Source organism: Meira miltonrushii (assembly GCF_003144205.1).
Source record: "Meira miltonrushii strain MCA 3882 unplaced genomic scaffold FA14scaffold_1, whole genome shotgun sequence".
Lineage (NCBI taxonomy): Eukaryota > Fungi > Basidiomycota > Exobasidiomycetes > Exobasidiales > Brachybasidiaceae > Meira > Meira miltonrushii.
Genome location: NW_020289943.1, coordinates 2,785,483 through 2,805,594, shown reverse-complemented (window position 1 = coordinate 2,805,594; position 20,112 = coordinate 2,785,483). Strand labels below are relative to the sequence as shown.

The 20,112-nt window shown below is 44.2% G+C and overlaps 8 protein-coding genes across 8 annotated transcripts; 5 read left to right on the top strand and 3 right to left on the bottom strand.

Moving 5' to 3' along the window:
- Positions 1 to 78: 78 nt before the first annotated feature.
- Positions 79 to 2,950, top strand: FA14DRAFT_159614 (uncharacterized protein). The gene has a single exon (XM_025498294.1). It carries the CDS (start codon positions 208 to 210, stop codon positions 2,866 to 2,868), a length of 2,661 nt encoding a protein of 886 aa, XP_025357977.1. The 5' UTR covers positions 79 to 207; the 3' UTR covers positions 2,869 to 2,950.
- A 283-nt stretch (positions 2,951 to 3,233) lies between these two features.
- Positions 3,234 to 4,668, top strand: FA14DRAFT_166760 (uncharacterized protein). The gene has a single exon (XM_025500041.1). The coding sequence runs from the start codon at positions 3,343 to 3,345 to the stop codon at positions 4,612 to 4,614; it is 1,272 nt and encodes a 423-aa protein (XP_025357976.1). The 5' UTR covers positions 3,234 to 3,342; the 3' UTR covers positions 4,615 to 4,668.
- Positions 4,669 to 5,331: 663 nt separating this feature from the next.
- Positions 5,332 to 7,323, top strand: FA14DRAFT_163437 (seryl-tRNA synthetase; the record flags this gene model as incomplete). The annotated part of the gene is made up of 1 exon (XM_025499819.1): positions 5,332 to 7,323. One exon carries the CDS (start codon positions 5,332 to 5,334, stop codon positions 7,321 to 7,323), a length of 1,992 nt encoding a protein of 663 aa, XP_025357975.1.
- Positions 7,324 to 7,355: 32 nt separating this feature from the next.
- Positions 7,356 to 8,619, bottom strand: FA14DRAFT_17410 (uncharacterized protein). The gene has a single exon (XM_025500519.1). It carries the CDS (start codon positions 8,585 to 8,587, stop codon positions 7,388 to 7,390), a length of 1,200 nt encoding a protein of 399 aa, XP_025357974.1. The 5' UTR covers positions 8,588 to 8,619; the 3' UTR covers positions 7,356 to 7,387.
- A 231-nt stretch (positions 8,620 to 8,850) lies between these two features.
- Positions 8,851 to 13,151, top strand: FA14DRAFT_159612 (uncharacterized protein). The gene has a single exon (XM_025498293.1). It carries the CDS (start codon positions 8,965 to 8,967, stop codon positions 13,042 to 13,044), a length of 4,080 nt encoding a protein of 1,359 aa, XP_025357973.1. The 5' UTR covers positions 8,851 to 8,964; the 3' UTR covers positions 13,045 to 13,151.
- FA14DRAFT_159611 (putative ammonium transporter) lies at positions 13,140 to 14,787 on the bottom strand. Its single transcript, XM_025498292.1, has one exon. It carries the CDS (start codon positions 14,584 to 14,586, stop codon positions 13,195 to 13,197), a length of 1,392 nt encoding a protein of 463 aa, XP_025357972.1. The 5' UTR covers positions 14,587 to 14,787; the 3' UTR covers positions 13,140 to 13,194.
- A 337-nt stretch (positions 14,788 to 15,124) lies between these two features.
- FA14DRAFT_17386 (uncharacterized protein) lies at positions 15,125 to 18,070 on the top strand. The gene has a single exon (XM_025500502.1). It carries the CDS (start codon positions 15,345 to 15,347, stop codon positions 17,997 to 17,999), a length of 2,655 nt encoding a protein of 884 aa, XP_025357971.1. The 5' UTR covers positions 15,125 to 15,344; the 3' UTR covers positions 18,000 to 18,070.
- FA14DRAFT_130460 (putative aldehyde dehydrogenase) lies at positions 17,862 to 19,770 on the bottom strand. Its single transcript, XM_025496909.1, has one exon. It carries the CDS (start codon positions 19,674 to 19,676, stop codon positions 18,141 to 18,143), a length of 1,536 nt encoding a protein of 511 aa, XP_025357970.1. The 5' UTR covers positions 19,677 to 19,770; the 3' UTR covers positions 17,862 to 18,140.
- Positions 19,771 to 20,112: the final 342 nt, after the last annotated feature.

The window sequence follows — 20,112 nt, the reverse complement described above, 5'->3', positions numbered from 1 at the left end:
GCTTACACTCACTCACTCTGTCTATGCATAAACGCACGGCTTGAATGAATTTTTCATTTAGTCTGATTACCCTTCCATTGTGTCTTCTCTTCATTTCATCATATTCTCGCATACTTCTTGTCTTTCTCTTTGACTTAGCAAGCGCCTGGATTGGCGCTGCTTTGTTCATCTTTGACATCATCATCATCGGCTTGTTTGGCAGTCATAATGGCCAGCATTCGATCAGCAAGGCTGAACCTGTCAAACACACGATCGATTGCGGAACAAACAAAGATGTGGAGAAATGCCAATCTTGTTACTAGGCGATCGCTTCGCAATGATCAGCAAGCATACCGCTATACCACTATCCATAGATTCTTCTCATCCTATGCTCGCGAAAGTTTGAGGCCAAGAGGATCAATACGGCTTGCATATCAAGGAAGCATTCAGACAAGGTCTTTCTTCTGGGGCTCTTCACGTTCTCGACATAGTGATCCTGAAGAGGATGCTGCTTTGGCTGAAATACGTTCTGCTCAATCTCGAAAGGATGACCATTGGAATATGAGATCAGATCAACCCTACCACAACTACCCACGGTCGTTACGTGAACTGGCATTGAGGGCGCGAGAGAGGGGGACAAGAGAAGCAGAGAAAGAATTCAGAGAAGCTTTAGCAGAAACAGAAAGAAGAGTCCAACTTGAAGCAAACTCATCAAGCGATAAAAATGGTGGATCATCATCAAGCGGCACCAAAGATGATAAAGAAGGATCCAGCGAAAATGGTGGAGAAAGTGAGAAAGATAAAAAATCATCTTCTCGCTGGACCAGACCTCGACCGCCTTCCAAAGAAGAGCTCCTGCACCTTGCTCAAGGCTTCTGGACGAGACTACGTATTCGATTCAAATGGTTCACAATTCGTGGATTCAGACGTTTCAATGCAGACGACATATCTGCATTTTTCACCTTAGGTGGTTTAGGTACAGTCGTGTTTATCATTGTTGGTACCACGACCGCAGTCTCGTTGGTGTTCTCAGCATTGAATGCTCTCAATATGCAAGAATGGATCGCAAGAAAAATTGCTGATTACCTTACCGCCGAAACAGGTGTGACTGTCATCTTTGAAAGTGCAATCGTGCCGAAATGGAAAGAATCTCGAATTTGCTTCCAAAATGTATTCATCTCACGTAGAGCATACAACAATGATGCAGAAACGCTGCGGGAAGAAAGAGGTGTAGCCGATGGCTTACAACCTAAATCGGGAAAACGCAGAGGGATGGCAACAACAGCAGGACATGGAATGGCATGGGAAGGAACGCACTTTACCGAATATGACGACGAAGAAGTTGCGCCACCAATGAGCGATGAAGCAACAGGAAATGCGCCATATCAAGTTGATGGACGTCATACGAATTTTTCCATGTTTGATATGAACGTAGACAGTATTGAAGTCAAATTGAGCTTCAAGAGATGGTGGGACGGCAAAGGATTGGTAGAGGACGCGGTGGTGGAGGGCGTGAGAGGTATCATTGATCGTAGAAATGTCTTTTGGGATCCTGATAAGCCGTATGATCCGAGAGCAGCCCGTCGTTTCGCCAAGCATGGTGATTTTGAGCTTGACTCCTTAACTATAAAGGACTTCTTGGTGACTGTCTACCAGCCTAGCGGATTTAGGCCTTTCAATTTAAGTATCTTTGAGGCCCAAATGCCTCGATTACGCAAGCAATGGCTCTTCTACGATCTTTTGGGCGCTGATCGTATCACAGGACAAGTGGATGGCTGTCTATTTAGTCTACACAAGCCTCAGAGTATCGGACGTACAAATGGACGAGAAAGAGAACTCTTGACGGGTAGATGGAAGAGCCTTTCAAGATTGCGTATCGACGGTATCAACTTTGATCATATTCAAAATCAATCTGACGTTCACGGTCCGGTCTCTTGGATTCTGTCGGGCAAATTTGATGTCGTTGCTGATATCAAGCTGCCAACAGAAGCATCATCCGACATTGACATCAATGTGATCATTAGTGAAATGTTGGACCACTTCACTCAAGCAGTTGGTGCAAATGATCAACGGTCAGATGGACCCATTCCAGGACAACATCGTCTAAGTGGTCCTGCGATTGAAGCCCCGGTCACAACAGTAGGACCTGCATCAGAGAGTGCTTGGAAGCAAAAACAAAAAGAAGAAGAGTTGGAAGCTATCAAGAATAAGACTCACCAAACAGGATGGCGAGATGAGATGGAAATGGCGGCTAGGGAAGTTAGCAAACTCCGTCGTGGAAATCGGGGAGAAGAAGGAACGGAGAAGGAATCATCACGACAGACAGACACCATCGATGAAAGTAAGAATGCTGAAGGAGATGCGAAAGAAGTGGTTGAAGCAGGAACTGTGAACGTATCCGAACAATCATCTTTAGACGCATCTCAACCGGCTATGGTGCCCAACGCTGCAAGCGTGATTATTGATTTGGATGTACGATTCAAAGACATCAAAGCGGCAGTGCCATTGTACGGAAGTGATTTAACATATCGAACGCAAACATTTGTTCGGCCAATCGTTGCATTTATGAATGCAAACCATACCCTAATTCCTGTTCATTGTAGGGTGGTGATGGATTTAACGGAGTTTGACGGAGCGATGGATTTAGCACAAACTGGATTATTGCCAATCATTTCAGAAAAGATTTATGAAGCTTTGGCAAATCACGTTCAATCACAAGGAGCAAATAATCGTAGAATCCGTAGCGTTTCACAATGGTGGTTACGTTTGGCTTCCGATCAAGTTTTGCAATATGCACGTTTGATACGTGATACAATGGTACGCAATAGAAATCCTATGGAAAATATAGATCCAGGACATTTGAGCCTGGCTCGACAAAATGACAATTAGCTGAATGATGTACTATATACAGTCTCACATTTGCAATTATACCAACAGCTTATCACCATCTTTCGAGAAGCACACAGGCGGATATTAAGAAGATCCCATCTCTGAGCCTGTCCACGTGTTTTTGCTAATCTTTACCCAGAATGTTGGGCGTTGGCGCGTATGTAACCAATACAGGTAGAACGAATGCATACACAGATTTACGCCCCAACACGCCTACCACCCAAGCGCAGGGCGCAAGAAGTTCACAAACTGTAAAGCAAAAAAAGTTCGAACGAAAGAAAAAAAAAAGAGTGTTAGAATCCAAATTCAGGCACGCTAGCTGTGCTTAGAAGATCAAGAATCGTCCGTGCTTTACAGGCAGGCAGACAAGGTCCAATTTCGGTGCACGAAGTTTGGCAATTCTCAAGACCATCAATCAATCAATCCTTTCTTCTTCCTTTCACCTCTATACCAAATCATATCTTCGCCGTCATCATGGCTTCGATGGCACGCATGATGTTGCGTCCTGCAGTGGGAGCTGCTCGTGTTTCTCCTTTGTCATCTGTTCGAAGTGCAGTTACTCCATTTGCTTCTACAAGTCGTTCCGTTCATATTTCTGCCGAGTCATCTTCATTGGCAGCTCATGGCTCAATTCACGACATTCATCCAACAGAAACGTTCAAGGTATCACTTTCACCCGAATCATTCCAATATCACAAATTGGCTGAAGAACATCAACCATCAATGGAAGTTGAAACAAGTAAAGAACATTTGGTTAAACTTTACGAAGAGATGGTAAAAATGCGTCGTATGGAAATGGCATCCGATCAATTATACAAACAAAAACTCATTCGTGGTTTCTGCCATTTGGCAATCGGTCAAGAAGCCGTTGCTGTTGGTATGGAATCGGGTATGAAACCTTCTGATAAACTCATCACTGCATACCGTTGCCATCCTTTCACCGTTCAACGTGGTGGAACGATCAAAAGTGTGATTGCTGAATTGTTTGGAAGAGAAGCAGGTATCTCAAAAGGAAAGGGTGGATCTATGCACATGTTCACACCTACTTTCTTTGGTGGTAACGGTATCGTTGGTGCTCAAGTTCCCGTTGGTGCAGGTATTGCATTTGCTCAACAATACATGGGCACTCAAGATGCAGTCTTTGCCATGTACGGTGATGGTGCATCTAACCAAGGTCAAGTCTTTGAAGCATTCAACATGGCTGCTTTGTGGAAATTGCCTTGTGTCTTTGTTTGCGAGAACAACAAATACGGAATGGGTACAAGTGCTGAGAGAAGTAGTATGAACACCAAATACTACACTCGTGGTGATGTTATCCCAGGTATTCAAGTCAATGCAATGGACGTCTTGGCCGTTCATCAAGCAACCGCATTCGCATCTAAATACACTCTTGCCGGACATGGACCACTTTTGATGGAAATGGTTACTTACCGCTACGGTGGTCACTCCTTGTCTGACCCAGGTACCACATACCGTACACGTGAGGAAATCGCAAGCATGCGTTCATCTAGTGACCCAATTCAAGGTTTGAAGACTAAGCTATTAGAATGGGGTGTCGTTGAAGAATCAGCATTGAAGAAGGTCGACAAGAGCGCAAAGGAAGAAGTTGACCAAGCCGTTGAAGAAGCAAAGAAGAGTCCTGAACCTGATGTAAAGGAATTGTGGACTGATATCTACCACCGTGGATCTGAACCTGAATTCATGCGTGGTCGTGAAAAGGAAGAAATTCACTACTACAACAAGTAAGAGGATCACATTTTCCTATTTACCCTTTTGACCTAGAGAGCAGATGATGGTTCTTTCACAAGGATTATCGCATGTAACAAACATCTCATTCACCTTTTGTACAAATTTTGATTATTTTGAAAAGCATAGAGAAAGACACGATGTTACTTAGAAGTTTAGCGGAGTTAGTTAATCGACGGGACCGTTGGGTTACGCTAAATTAATCTAAAGCGCATGCAGCATGTAACGTAAGAAAAAAAAAGTGTAATCGAACAAAGGTATGCTCATCAACCAACACTTCCAACATCATTTGCCAGGAAGGAGTCAGGCAGAATGTCCAATCTCATCGGACGGAGGAAACTGAGGCCGCTTGTTGCGGGAGCATGGCAGATGACTGGTCCTGCTCGAAAGGATGGTGTAAGGTTAATGTCTCATCAGTCATCACCACCTCCTTCAGGCCGCTTAAGAACATCTAGCAAGAAATCTGAACAAGAGATGAAAAGGCCAATACCTTTACCCCTACAAAAGTTACGTTACCTTGTCGAACCAAAGCCTGTTTGGGGATGGAAATCAGAAGAAATTTCGATTGCATTAACCAATTCTCAATTACGCAGAGCACCTTTTACGCAAAGAGATGCAGATAGACTGATACATATGCGAAGTCAATTAAGTGAAAGTACAAAACTTATCACAGAGATCTCAACACAACGCAAAAAGCTAACGAGTTCGATTTTTAGTATGGTGAAAGAAGTGGAGAATATTACCGATCCAGATGAGAAAAAGCAAAAAGAAGAAATTTTAAACCAACGAAAATCAAAGGCAAACGAATTAAAAATTCAATTGAAAGAAGTTCAAAATCGTGTTGATACAATCAATCAAGAATCACAGTATATCAGACTCAAGATGCCAAATCTTACGCATCCTTATGCACCTATAGGATCAATCTTGAAAGCAAACCTAATCGGATTTGGAGGTAACCTGGACCTGATCCCTGGCCCAATGAGGAACACATTGCAACAATCGGACGTGATCGGACAAAAGCTTGAAGATATTTCAGAGTTAGAACAAGGCCAGCCAAACCCGAATCGCGATCACCTTACAATTGTACAACAATGTGGTTGGGTAGATAGTCCAGCATCTCACACTGTCGCTGGACCCAATTGGCCATACTTGCTTGGACCTTTGGCAGCGTTGGAACATGCATTGGTGAATTATGCGATGGATGTAGCCATTAGGAATGGCTTTACTCCTGCCGTTGTACCGGATGTGGTAAGGAGGGATATCTTGGGCAGAGCAGGATTCTCTCCTCGTGAATCTGAAGCAGGTCAAGTGTACTGGGTTCAACAAGATGGTGATTCAAGGCGAGAAAGCAATAGGGAAGATGCAAACGATTGGGATTTAGCTCTTGCTGGAACGGCAGAAATTGCTCTTGGAGGTATGTTTGCTGGAACTGCACATGAAGGAAGTAATTTACCTCTTCAAGTTGTTGCTTCTTCTCACGCTTTTCGTGCAGAAGCTGGCGCTCGTGGTCAAGATTCAAGAGGATTATATCGTGTTCATCAATTCACAAAAGTGGAAATGTTTGTAGTTTGTAAACAAAGCGAAAGTGAACCTTGGCTAGAAAAGTTACGGGATACACAAGAAGATATTATTCAAGGACTTGGATTGCCTTATAGAGTTTTAGATATGCCAACGGAAGAATTAGGTGCAAGTGCTTATCGTAAATACGATATTGAAGCTTGGATGCCAGGTCGTGGAAGTTGGGGCGAAGTATCATCGGCTTCAAATTGTACGGAATATCAATCACGAAGATTACTCATTCGCTATCGTCCGGAAAAATCAGATCTTTTTGAATCATCTGAAGCTGAAGCAGAAAGTGTATCAGGTATCCCAGGATATGCTTTACCTCAGTCCAATGATCAAACCCGTTTGGACGCAGGAGAAGGATTGCGTTGGGCTCATACGTTAAATGCTACCGCTGTTGCCGTACCACGAATCATTGTTGCATTGGTGGAGAATTATGGCTTATCTTCTTCGGGCGACAAGTTACGATTGCCGGTCACTTTGAAGAAATATTGGATTCTCTCGGATGTTGACAGTATCGAATGGTTCGGACAAGAGGTGGTTGAGGAGATTGGTACAGGAGCAAAACGCATTACCGATAGCAATGGAAAGGTCAAAAAAGCTTCGCTATTTAGACGCTCTCTTGATAGTGTTCGTCAAGCGGCAAAAAGAAGTGGAACAGATCCTGCCAGTATGGTAGTATCCTTTATGATCTTGCATGAATTGACTGCAATTCTACCTCTGATTGCAATCTTTTACATTTTATGCGCTTTGGGAACAGGTGCATCCGTTATGCAATGGCTATTGGATGCTTCTGATAAGCAATCTGGTCAAGAATCCGGTATGATGACGGGTATGCGTGCTTCATTGCGCGATTATATTCAAGAAGGCATGCAAAGAGCAGAACGATATGGACGTAAGAAGGGATGGTTCGGGTTTGAGAAAGGAAGTCAAGTGCAAGATGTTGAAGTTGATGCACAAATCAAAGCAAGTCCAAACGCAGAAGCGATTGCAGGAACATTTGCAAATGCCGTTGCTGCCTATGCAATCACAAAAGCATTGTTACCCGTTCGACTTGCTGCTTGTGTTGGGTTTGCAGGTCCTTTTGCACGTTGGACAATTGAGCCTATCAAGAGAATTATTCGTCGTAATGGCAAATCCGTTTAAAAAATAGCAAATTACAAAACAATTGTACTATAATACATTGCATAAGATCTCTAAAAATACAGCTTTAATCTACCCAGTCGTACAAGAGAATAGCGTCGGCTTGCTTTCGTTGCCACTCTTCTCCTTTTTGTTGATGAGAAGAAGGAGTGGAGTTGCTATCGTGTTCTGTGTTTTCAACCGTATTCTCTGGCCAGAATCCTGAATCGTTTGGCTTACTGACGATAATGTAAGGTTGTGCATTTCCCCGTAGCCTTTCCGGGGCACCAAATCGCCATTCGCAATGTCCTAGTCCGCAAATGGCAATGACAATATTGTTTGGGTCACGTTCAAGAATCGTCGAAATCGTATGCGCAAAGAAGGTGTCTTTCAATGCCTGTGCAGGTGTGAAACCCACTCGTTCCAGAGGATTATCTTGACCTGCTGTTGCTTCACTCGGAATCAAAGGCCTTTTATCTGGCGCAAACATCCCTTTGAGGTACGTTCTGTGAGCCCAGGATACTTGCCCGATCTGCTTATACTGCTCTGTTGAGAGCGGAGGAATTAGCAATTGTTTCGTCTCTGCGTCCTTCTCAGCCAAGTTCAACGCTGACAAAGAAGCTTCAAAACGTTCTTGATCCAATTTTTGAATTTCATCAAATGCTACATGAGAATCTTTGCTTGGCTTCTCTGCATGATCTCCTTCAACGCTTCCCCCTCTTGCGATGATTCTTGCCCATGTTCTGGGAGGAAAGCCACCCCAAACATTCGCCCCCATCTCTCGGGCCAATTTGATCAATAAAGCATAATGATTAAAGGAAAATCCCTCAGAGGTAACTTCTTCAGACTTGCTAAAGAGTTCACTCGCTTCTTCAGTTTGTGCTTTGTTTATTTTATGCAGAAAAGGTTGATCTTCCAATGACCATTGTTCGAAGACGATGTGCAATTTTGGTTCGGGTTTTGAATCTTCCTCGGCTCTCTTTCGTGCTGAATGCCATATTTGATGGATGACCTGTAATTGTGAGGAAAGCACTTTTGGTTGATGATGTTGTTCACCAAAGAATATCACTCGGTCTTGTTTCAAGGCAGAATTGACGATCTTTTCCAGAGTTGGATTGTGAATAGGTGCCAAGTCTTTCAAGCTTGTATTAGCTTGTGAGAATGGTATAGTCTCTTCCGCCTTGCCTTCATGGTTTGTTCTGCATATTCGACCGAAGCTAGGCAAGATATCTCCCTGTACGATGACAGGAGGTGTTAGCCTAGCGATCATAGATGCTATCCTTGCCATTGTGACATTGTGTGATCATTGAAGATGGGTGTTATGAGTGTATGCTACTTATTGTATCATTTCATGATTAATTAGAATGATTTCTAATGCAATTCTCCACTTTGGACGTGCGCGGCGCTAAATCAGTCAGAGCCCGAGGCTTCTACAGTGCCGTATCACCTGCATACAGTCAGTGTCTTCCCTGCTGGCTGGGCGCTGCTTTTGTTGCGGTGGAAATAAGCCGGGCAGATTTACCCTTTCTTTCCCTTGTTATCCCATTTCCATCCAACCTTCTTCCAAACACATCACATCCTATCAAAACTATCATACCATTGGATGCAGTAAAAGTTTATCCCTCAAGAATCTTTACTTCATCCACTCACGGACATATCGCCATCATGTCGGCTTCTACCATTCAATTAACGCCGGGCGAACGTGGTGCATACGGTCACTTTTTCGCTTTGGCAGATCCGCAAAGTACAGGTGTCGTTTCCGGTAATTCTGCCGTTTCATTCTTTGCTCTAAGTGGTTTGCCATCACCTGTTTTAGGTTCAATTTGGACTTTCGCAGATAAGGATAATAATGGATTTTTAACCCCGGCAGACTTTAGTACAGCTTTACGTTTGATCGGTCATGCACAATCCGGCAAAGTGGTAACGGAAGATCTCATTCAACAACCAGGCCCTTTACCTACTTTCAAAGGAATCACTCTTCCTCCTCATTTGGCCGCTCCTGGTATTTCAACGCCTAACCGATCTTCTTCAACTATCCAGCCGCAAGCAACAGGCGGTGCTTTTGGATCACAACCCGGAAGTGCAACTGAGATTCGTCCCGATGATCGTGCCAGATACACACGCATCTTCGCCGGTGCAGGGCCTCAGCATGGTCTATTGGATGGCGAAAAAGCCAAAGAGATCTTCGTCAAATCCAAGCTACCATTCGATAAATTGGGTGCAATCTGGACTTTGGCTGACACTAAGGCCAGAGGTAAATTAGATTTAACAGATTTCATCATTGGTATGCACTTCATCCAAAGCACAATGAACGGAAGCCTTTCTAGTATTCCAACTACTTTGCCTGCAGGATTATACGAAAAGGCAGCAGGATCCGGTCTCACTGGTCTACCCCCTAGCAGCCCTTTAGCTGCTCAAAACACAGGAGGATCAGCTTCTGGTGGTCTGGGCGGACCTGGAGGTTACATTTCTCGTCAGATGACCGGCTCACAATTTGGTGCCCCCGGTAGTCCAAGTCCTTCAACAATTCGCTCGCCTCCTCCATCATTGCAACCGCAACGTACTGGAACGGCTTTGTTCAATGCACCTAGTACGATTCGACCAAACTTGACCGGCAATGCAAACTGGTCAGTCACACCTGCCGACAAAACAAAAGCTGATCAATTCTTCGACGGCTTAGATCAAGATCGTAAAGGTGTGTTGGAAGGCCAAGCAGCAGTGCCTTTCTTCATGCAAAGTGGTTTGGACGAAGCAACATTGGCACATGTTTGGGATTTGTCCGATATCACGCAATCAGGTTCATTGACCCGAGATGAGTTTGCTGTCGCTATGCATCTTATCAACCTCAAGTTGACTGGAAGCGAATTACCACAAGAACTCCCCGCTAATTTGATCCCTCCCAGTCTAAGAGGTCAAAGCCTACCACAAGCGGTCAATCCGCAAGAGACTGACACCCAAAAAGACTTGTTCTCCTTGATGGATGACGATATCGATTTGCCTGTTTCTACCGCAAGTGCATTCGCCAAGCCTGCTATTGCTCCACCAGCTGCCGCTGCTCCTGCTTCCGCAACGACGGCCAGTAGAGGTGCATTTGATAGTGCATTCGATGATGACTTTGGCGGCAGCCCAAGTGCAACTACAGGTTTCACTTCTCCCAAGCCGGCACCCTCTTCCGTTGCAGGAGCACTTTCGCCTGTACCGACAGGAACAAGTGCAAGCGGTATTCGATCTGCTCAACCCTTTGGTGACGCAAGCGCTGATGCTGCCAATCAAAGACTTGCGCTCGAAAGTACACAAAAGAGCTTGACAGGTCTTGAAACAACAAAGGCAGATTTGACCAAATCAAACGCTGCAGATGCTCATTCGATCGAAGATTTGCGTACACGATTGGAAACTGTTCGTATGCGTCACCAAACAGAATCAGAATCCGTAAAGGCATTGCAAGAACGACAAAAAGCGCAAAGTGCAGAATTGAAGCGATTACGGGAAGAATCTGTTCATGAAGAGTCTGAATTGAGCAGATTGAAAGCCGAAAAGGATGAAATTGAACAAGCATTGATGAAGGATCGTGAAGATGTTCGGGAGATGAAGAGCGTCGTGGCAGAACGTACAAAAGCCAAAGAAGCGCTCAAAGCAGAAATCGAAAAATTGAAGAAAGAAGCTCGTCAACAAAAAGGTCTTGTTGCAATTGGCAAGAAACAACTTTCTCAAGCTGATAGCGATTTGAGCAAAGCACAAGATGAATTAAACGCTGCACGCGAAGAAGGAAATGTACAAGAGCATGCAGCACATGGTGAAGTACCAGTCGTTTCACCTCAAGTAAACCCATCTCGCGAAGCAGCCCTAAGTCCAGCGGCAAGTATTCGAAGTAACAATCCTTTCGATCGCTTCTCCCCTTCCACAGCTCCTGCTCAATCACATACAGGCGCATTTGCTGTGGGAGGTGCAGCTGGAGCAGTGGCAGCAGGTGTTGGAGCTGCAGCCTTATCTCATCATGATCAAAACGAGAAAGAAGGAACTTCTACAGCGGATGATCCATTTGGTCTCACCAAAGCTGCCCCTAAGCAAGATGAAGCAATTGCCGCCCCACATAGCAATGATGCAACTGCAGCATTTGATGACGCATTTGGAGAGAACATCCCTTCGTCAACAGCTCCTGCTACAGATAGCCTGGATGCACCTGCAGGCGCACATGCCAACGTCAATCAATCATTCGATGATGCATTTGCTGACCTCGATCAACCTGCCACTTCTGATCCTACCGCTCCAGAAGCCACTTCAGAAGCAATTCCAGGTTCATTCGGCGCTGCTGCAACGACCGCGATTGAAGAACCCATTGACCATTCGACCATTGACGCAGAAGAAGGGAAGGCTGGAATAGCCAGCACTAAAGCGCTTGATGAACCAGAGCACGTTCCAGCCCCATCCGCCGATGAAGTTGCTGCCAATGCTGATGTCGATCCGGGCTTCCCTTCACTTGCTAAGGGCAAACAAGTCGCACGAGATGCAGACGAAGATAGTTCGGATGATGATGACGACGGACCGGAAGACTTTGAAGGCCATGGCAAGCATTTTGTCGGAAGTCCAGATGAGGTCGGTGATGGCAAAGAACCGTTTGGAAACGATGATGTTACGGCAAAACAACCTGCTACCGCCGAAAATGCGGTACAAGCTGCTAATCGATTCCCTGAAGTTGAAAGTGAAGAAACTACCGGCAAAGCTCCCCTTGCACCATCAGTGGTTTTAGGAAATGCTACACCGACGTATACTGCCAATGCTACTCCCCTTGCACCGTCTGTCAGTGGCACAAGTGTGAATGATGATGCTTTCCATGATGCAGCAACCGAACAGCCATCTTCGGAAAGTGCTGTTCCTAATCACGAACGCTTCACGACTGCAATCGATAATGCAGAAAGTCGCGATAATCCTGCTCAATTGAACGCCGATCAAAGAGCCATCAGTCCGGCAAAGACACGTAGAGCTCCTCCTGCTGTACCACTTCGCTCAGGCACTGCTACTTCAACACCTCAAGGAATCTCGAATGCAGGACCATTTGGAGCTTCGAGTGATCAACTTGCTGCTGTGAACTCTGCAGCTGCTAATCCAATGGACGACTTTGATGCTGCATTTGAGGATCTAGGACCTACGACTTCAGGTAACGCACCTAATGGCGATGTTGGTAATGTTACCTCCACGTCTGGATTTGATGATACGTTTGGCGAAGCAGATGGATTTGACTTTGTGCCTTCTTTCAGCACAAACAATTTCGATAATGCTGTCAATAATCAAAGCAAAGCTGCTACCACTCTGCCAGGTTCGACTAATGGAGGAGCCTTTGATGGATTCGATTCCACTTTCGAGAATGCTTTTGAGACTGGTGGAACTGGTCAAAAAGCACTTAATGCACAATCTACTGCCCCTGCCGGTCAAACAAATTCCAATACAGGGTCTGGTTTCAGCTTTGATGATGCATTCGTGCCGGCTGAAGCTATCTCTACCGGTCAAACACCACCACAACAATCAACCGATCTACCTTCTGCGATCACCAGTGCAGCACCACCACCGACTTTACCGGCCCGAAATGCTGCTCCGCCAAAAGATTCAGCGGGAGCCTTGCCAGATGATGCAGGACCAGTGAAACAACTTTGTTCGATGGGATTCACTCGACCTGATGTGATTAAAGCATTGGAAAAGAGCAATTATCGAACTGATAAAGCTTTAGAGCGCTTACTTGCACAAGCATAGGTCTTTTGTGCACTTTTACCATTAAGTTCTTCGTGTTACTACTTTACTTCAAATGTTTACCCATGCTTCTCTCTTAATGGAAATACAATGAATGATATTGAGCAAGAAACGCACTAAGAAACTGTTCCTACATGATAAGCCTCCTGACCTTCAATCCAACCTCAAAGGACGAGAGAATGGCTCGTAATCGTTCTCGTCTTCTGCGTGAGCGCCAACGAGTGATTCGAGCATTTGAGAAGCATCCATACCTTTCATTAGCTCGTCATCGGTGCAAAGGACTTCAAGACCAGGAATACAATCGATCAAAGCGATGATTATATAACTTGCTCCGAAACTCCAAATGACTCCGATTGATCCTTCTAGAAGCTGGATAAGGAATTGATGATAATTGTGATCATGCAAAACACCTCCGGGTATATCCGTTACTCCATCAAAGCCAGCATATAATCTTTGACCAAAGATTCCACAGAGCAAGGTTGCAATCACTCCTCCGAAAGCATGAGTTGCAAAAACGTCTGCAGGATCAACCCAAGCCATTTCATGTGCTTTTTTGGTAAATTTGAATTTTAACATACAATAAATCGCACATGATCCAAGGAAACCCAAAATTACAGCATCCGTCAAACTTACAAATCCACCTGCAGGCGTAATCATTACCAAACCGGCCAACATGCCTAATGTTGCACTGTCCAAAGACCATTTCTTGCCACTTTCGAAGTAGGATAAAGCGTTCCAAGTTAGCGAACCTGAAGCTGCGGCCAATTGTGTTACGCAAAATGCCATTACAGCTTTGAAATTGAGAGAAAGTGCAGTTCCTGATTCGAACGGTAACCAACAACTCCAAATCAAAATCATGGCAAACAGCATACTGTTGATATTGTATGGTTTATGTAATTTTAGATGAGAAGGTGTTCGTTTGGAGGAGCGTTTTGAACGAAACAGCGGTCTTGAAAGATATACCGAGATTGCAGTTGCAGAAGATCCACTACAGATATGAACTGGCGTTCCACCTGCAAAATCCATCACACCTAGCTTTGCCAACATTCCACCTTCCGACCAAACCATATGGGCCAAAGGGCAATAAATAAACGTTGCCCAAAGGAAGATGAACGGTACCAATGATACTATCCTTCCACGTTCAGCAGCACCGCCTACTGCCATCGCACAAACTGTTGCACAAAATACCATTTGAAACATACTGAATAACACACCAGGAATCGTTCCAACGGGTTCTGCTCCAACGTTTTTGTGAAATGCATACGTGAACGGATTGCCAAATACACCATTTCCATCTGCGAATGCGATCGAATAACCTATTGACCACCATTGTAATGTAACGATTAACATGACCAACAAAGCTGGATAATAAGATGCCAAACCATTTCCACGAACGGAGTAACCACTATATGCTAACCCGATCGCCGGTACGACTAACCAACAAGCAGAAGTACAAAATAGTACGAATAATGTATCCAATTTATCACATTTTGACCAAGCGTCTAGAGTTGATTGAATAGTTGTTGTCGTTGTTGAAGTTGTCATCCTTTTGTTTCAGCTGCAATTGTAAGAGATGGGATTTGCTTGTCTATATACATACCAGGATGATTGTTCAAAGGATAAACATTTCATCGGACCGATCCTTGACCCTCACCCAATCGGAATGCCGTGCATACTCCTTTTCCCGCTCAAAGTTCTTGCGAGCTCGATCGGATATTCCATCAGTAGGGACACACATGTCATTTGATTCATTGCTTATCTTCAAAAGAGAGGGGGAATACACTGATCTTTCAGCATGACTCAATTGTCCATTAATGAGCGCGCTTAACGCGTACCGCGCAATGCAGCCTCTTATCTGTGAGTTTTAACTTTTAGACTTCATAAAAGATTAAGCACTAAAAGTGTGGGGTAGCATCTGTCTGAATGACAGACAACCTTAGCGAGAGATAAGCAGAAGTCAAAGGGAGAGACATCCTCAAGCTGTTTGTTGTATAGGAACCTGAATGTAAGGTACGCACGCGATAACTTTTAATTTGAGCGCGGATCAGGCGGTACGCTTTCTTGTTTTCATCAATCGCGGCCGCTTCCCTTACAACCTCTACCTCCATCAATTCACGCATACAAACAAAACATCTCATCTCAGAAGAGAAGAAACACATACCACCGCCTTTAGGAGCCGTAGTAACTGTGAATGGATCAAACAATTGATCAGAATTGTTATTGTGCTCGTGTAGTGCAAAGACCAGGAAGAAAGAGGAACAAAAACACAATCACGAATCACTCAACCACAAAGCAGCCAACGTATGAGCTCATTTTCATTAAACATTTCACAACTATCAAACGGCGCCGAGAATGGTAATAAGTCAAATACGATCGGGAACGAAGAAACGATGATCAGAGTGAACGAACGTATCTCGCCAATCAATATCACTCGTCCAGATCAGCAAAACATTTCACGCTCAGTCAGTACTGCCAGCATCGATCAATCACCACCTGAAGGTCAACAAACACAAGAACAAAGTGATTCAAACTTGGCAAGAAAGGTTACCAGAACACGAACAGGTTGTCTAACGTGCAGAAGGCGGAAAAAAAAGTGTGACGAACAAAGATGTCCGGATACAGGTGGCTGTACACGTTGTAAACAGGCTGGATATCAATGTGAAGGTTTTCCACAATTACTTCAAATCGAGAATACGGGAAAAGTGATCAATGCAAATACGCATGGAAGAAGAAAGAAATCATTCCATGAACCGAACAAACAGAGGAGAAAATCAACTACAACAAATTCTGATCGATCCATCTTGTCAGTATCTCCGCCTGAACAACATAATAGCATGCATCCGCAAAATCGATTTGGTGATCCAATGAATCAGGGAGATGCAAATGGTTTGTTCGCATTGCAGGCTGCAGCCTCTTCATTGATGGCATCCAGTCCCACTAGGCCAGAACGTGGTATGCAGGATCATTTCGCGCCCAGCTCTTTTGATTCACATATGTCTATGGGACCAAATGATTCTTCCAATCATCTTCGTGACCGTACATCGTCCATTTCTTCGCGCATGACCGATCCGATCATGTTGCAGCCAATGCAAATTGATTCACATTCAAACAATCAAATGATGATGACCAATGGGCCTCCAAATATTCCATGCGCAGGACAAACACCTTCTCGATATGTTCATCAAAATGGAGGAGTGATGATGCAAAATGATTCTTCGCCAGGACAAGGAAGCAATGTCAACAATTATGTGGGCGGAAGTGTTTGCACGTTTATCGGTGAATGCATTTTGGTTGGTAGGCAAATCTGTACGAGCTGTTTATCAACGATTGAACCTTTGTTTTCGCCATCTGATCCTACACCGAATTTTCAATTACCTACGCCTACTTCATCAGTTGGTGGTACATCTGCTTTTTCTCCGCGAGAGTCGCGCCATCAACCCGTCATGCAAAGTTTGATTGGATATTATTCAGCCGTAGTGACGTGTTGGATCGAAGGTTGTTTCCCACAAGACATTGCCAATTCGTCATTCTTTCGTGATTTGGTTCAATATTTGATTTCAAACATTGATGAGAATGAAGCATTGAGGCTATCAGTTGCTGCAGTCGCATCTGGTTATATCGGAGGAGGACAGTTACAATGGCCAGAAGATCTTATTGCGATCAAACGGTGGACTAATACATTACGACAAGATACGACAGAATTGGTGGATGTCACTGTGAGCATGACAGGTCAATCTACTGCCAATCGAAGGGATCTAGAAAATGCAAATGGACCGGACAAGCTTGCACGTCATACGTACATCGATCGACATTTGAGTAAGCATGCGATGCTGTTTTATAGAATGGCAAAAAGAGCAGTAGAGGAAGCTATTCAGCGTGCAAGTAGAGAACCAAGCCAATACTACCGTGCGAGTGGTTCACGAGCAGCCAGCGCAAATGATACAGATTCAGACTACGTCGATCCTTCCTTGGCGAAGAAGTACAATAGCATTCTTGTCGCAACGGTGAACTTGTGTATCTTTTCATGGGCAGAAATGTCTATCGAAACGTACTACGAAGATTTTGATTTGGTTTTGCAAGCTGCTCATACACTCTTTGGTGGAATTCGTAGGGTCAAGTTAGCCTATCTCAATTCCTTAGACACGATTGGACTGGCAATCGTTTGTTGGGCTGATACGTGTGCTTCGATTGCACGAGGAACGAGACCATACTTTGAACTTGATGAAAGTCCACTTACCGAAGAAGAGAAACAAGTTTTAATCAACAGTCCAAATGCTGCCGCACAATTTGCTTTTCATTCGTTCAATTGCCCTAGCGCTTTGTTTCAATGTTTGAACGATTTAGCACGTTTACGATTCGATTGTAAAGCAGCACCGCAAAGAGGATGGAATGGGGGAAACACAGAAGGTGGGAGACAATCTTCTCCTTTACCGGCTTTTTTGGGTCATCGTGCTGCTCAATTAGATGCTCGTCTGAAAGCATTATCTGTTGAGACTCAACATACGCTAGATCCGAATGGAAATCGAACTGCATTAACAAGACCAGATGGAACAAGCTTGGATCATGCCGGATCACCAAATTGCAGCGAAATGACACGATTAGCATGCGTTTTGATTTTATATACCGGTATTTATCAGAAAGGTCCTCTTCATCCAACATGCAAATTTGCACTACAATCAATCGTTCATCTTTGGACATACGGAGCAAGTGGATTTTGCAAAGATGTTGGTTGTAGTAATTACCTTTTACCTGTCTTTATGGCAAGCGTGGTAGCATGCGAAACCCGTGATAGGTTATTGTTGGAAGAAGCAATGAACATTGTTGGTCATAATGAAGCAGTTGCAGATGCTTCAAGACAAGCCGTCAAAGAGGTTTGGAAAAGAACAGATGAAGATGGCTTCCCGGCTTTATGGACTGATGTCGTTCGACCTGGGTCAATGACTGTGGCATTCTTGTAATCCTATTTACCCTTTCCTCTCATTGTATATTACCGCCCTCAGGACAATTACCCACTGTACATATATTCACACTAAAAGGACAATTTCGTTCGTTAGGAATGGCAAAAAAATTTACAAATGATATCGTGAGAAAAGGAAATCTTATGCTTTAGGAGGCCATTCGAGAGTTTCGTTGACGTTCCAGTGTACACTTTTGAGTTGAGTGTACTCTTTCAAAGCTTCGATGCCCAATTCACGACCGAAACCGGATTGTTTCATTCCTCCAAATGGTACTGCATTGCTCAAAAGAGCATAATTGTTCACCCAAACGGTACCTGCTTCAATGGCAGAAACCATACGCATGCATCTAGAACCGTTTTCGGAAAAGATTCCTGCTCCCAAACCATACATTGTATCGTTTGCCATTTCAATCACTTCTTCTTCCGTTTCGAAAGATGCAACAGCTAAAACAGGTCCAAAAATTTCTTCATCAAAGATTTTCATTCCTTTTTTGCATCCTGAAAAGATTGTTGGTGCAACCCAATAACCGTTTGCGAATTGACCTTTTGCTCCTGGCCATGGTTCACCGCCAACTTCAACTTTTGCGCCTTGTTGTTTACCTGATTCGATATAGGCCAAAATCTTTTCTTGTTGTTGTTTTGTAATTTGCGGACCTTGGAACGTATCATCAGAGAATGGGTCTCCTACACCATGTTGCTTGAATGCTTCGACCAATTTGGCCAAGAATTTAGCATAGATGCCCTTTTGAATGAACAAGCGTGAGCCAGCAGTACAATCTTGACCTTGATTGAACAACATTGCCAAAGCGACCCAAGGAATTGCTTTTTCGATATCAACATCATCAAAGACAACAACAGGTGATTTACCTCCTAATTCCAAAGTGACTTTCTTCAAATTAGTCTTTGCGGCTGCTTCCATGACTTTACGTCCTGTGATTGTGCTTCCGGTGAAAGCAACTTTATCAATATCCATATGATGAGAGATTGCATTACCAACGTCTGGTCCTAATCCGTTTACGACATTGATCACACCTGGTGGGAAACCTGCTTCGACAGCAAGTTCGGCCAATCGCAAAGCAGATAATGGAGTTTGTTCTGCTGGTTTGAGAACGATTGTGTTTCCGGCAGCCAAAGCAGGACCCAGTTTCCAGGATAACATTCCGATCGGATAATTCCATGGAATGATTGCACCACAAACACCAATTGGCTCTACACGAGTGAATGCGAATTTCATGTTATCATCATGTTCCATCGTTCTTCCTTCGATCTTATCGGCCAAGCCAGCATAATACTTGAAGCAACCAGCTGCATCGGCAAGATCCATCGTTGTAGCCATCCATTTTGGTTTTCCATTATCCAAAGCCTCCAAAGTACCTAATTCATCAATATTCTTTTCGATCAATTCAGCCCATTTGTACATAATCGCACCACGTTGTGAAGCTGAAATTTTACGACCCCAAACGGTTTTGTAAGCTTTACGAGCTGCTTGAACTGCATCTTCAACGTCTTCTGCTGTACCTTTAGCAACTTTACAGAGTAATTCGCCTGTCGCAGGGTAAAAGCTTTCTAATTCACCTCCTTTCTTTGCCGGACGGAATTCGTTATTAATAAAGATACCCGTAGGCACTTTGATTTTCAAACCATTTGGAGCACTTAGCTCTGCATGAGAGGGAAGCATGATGAGAGATGAAAAGAGGAGAAGAAGAAAAAGAAGAAAATATGAAGTGATGGTCAAGAGGAAAGAAAAGATGGCTTTGCTCTATCTTATCCTTCTTTATGCTCGGGTCATACGGAGTCAACACAGTTTATTCTATCGGTCCGGGCAAGTGCACTCTCACTCGTATTCTGCCCGGATGCCGTGTTAGTGTTCTGGCGCCCACTGTGAGCGCGGTAAGAGCGGCTAATTATCATGCACGCTAAGAGCACGTACAGCTTAAGCGGAGAACTTTAATTTAAAGCGTTACGCATCCGATACGTAACAGTCAGCAGATCCGTGATAGTGGTCATCATCGAAGACAAAGGTTGAGATCATGGTGATGATAACTAAGACCCGAAGATGTATCGTGAGTTAGTTGAAGCGATTGATTGAGTTGTAAGAATGACAGGCGATCACT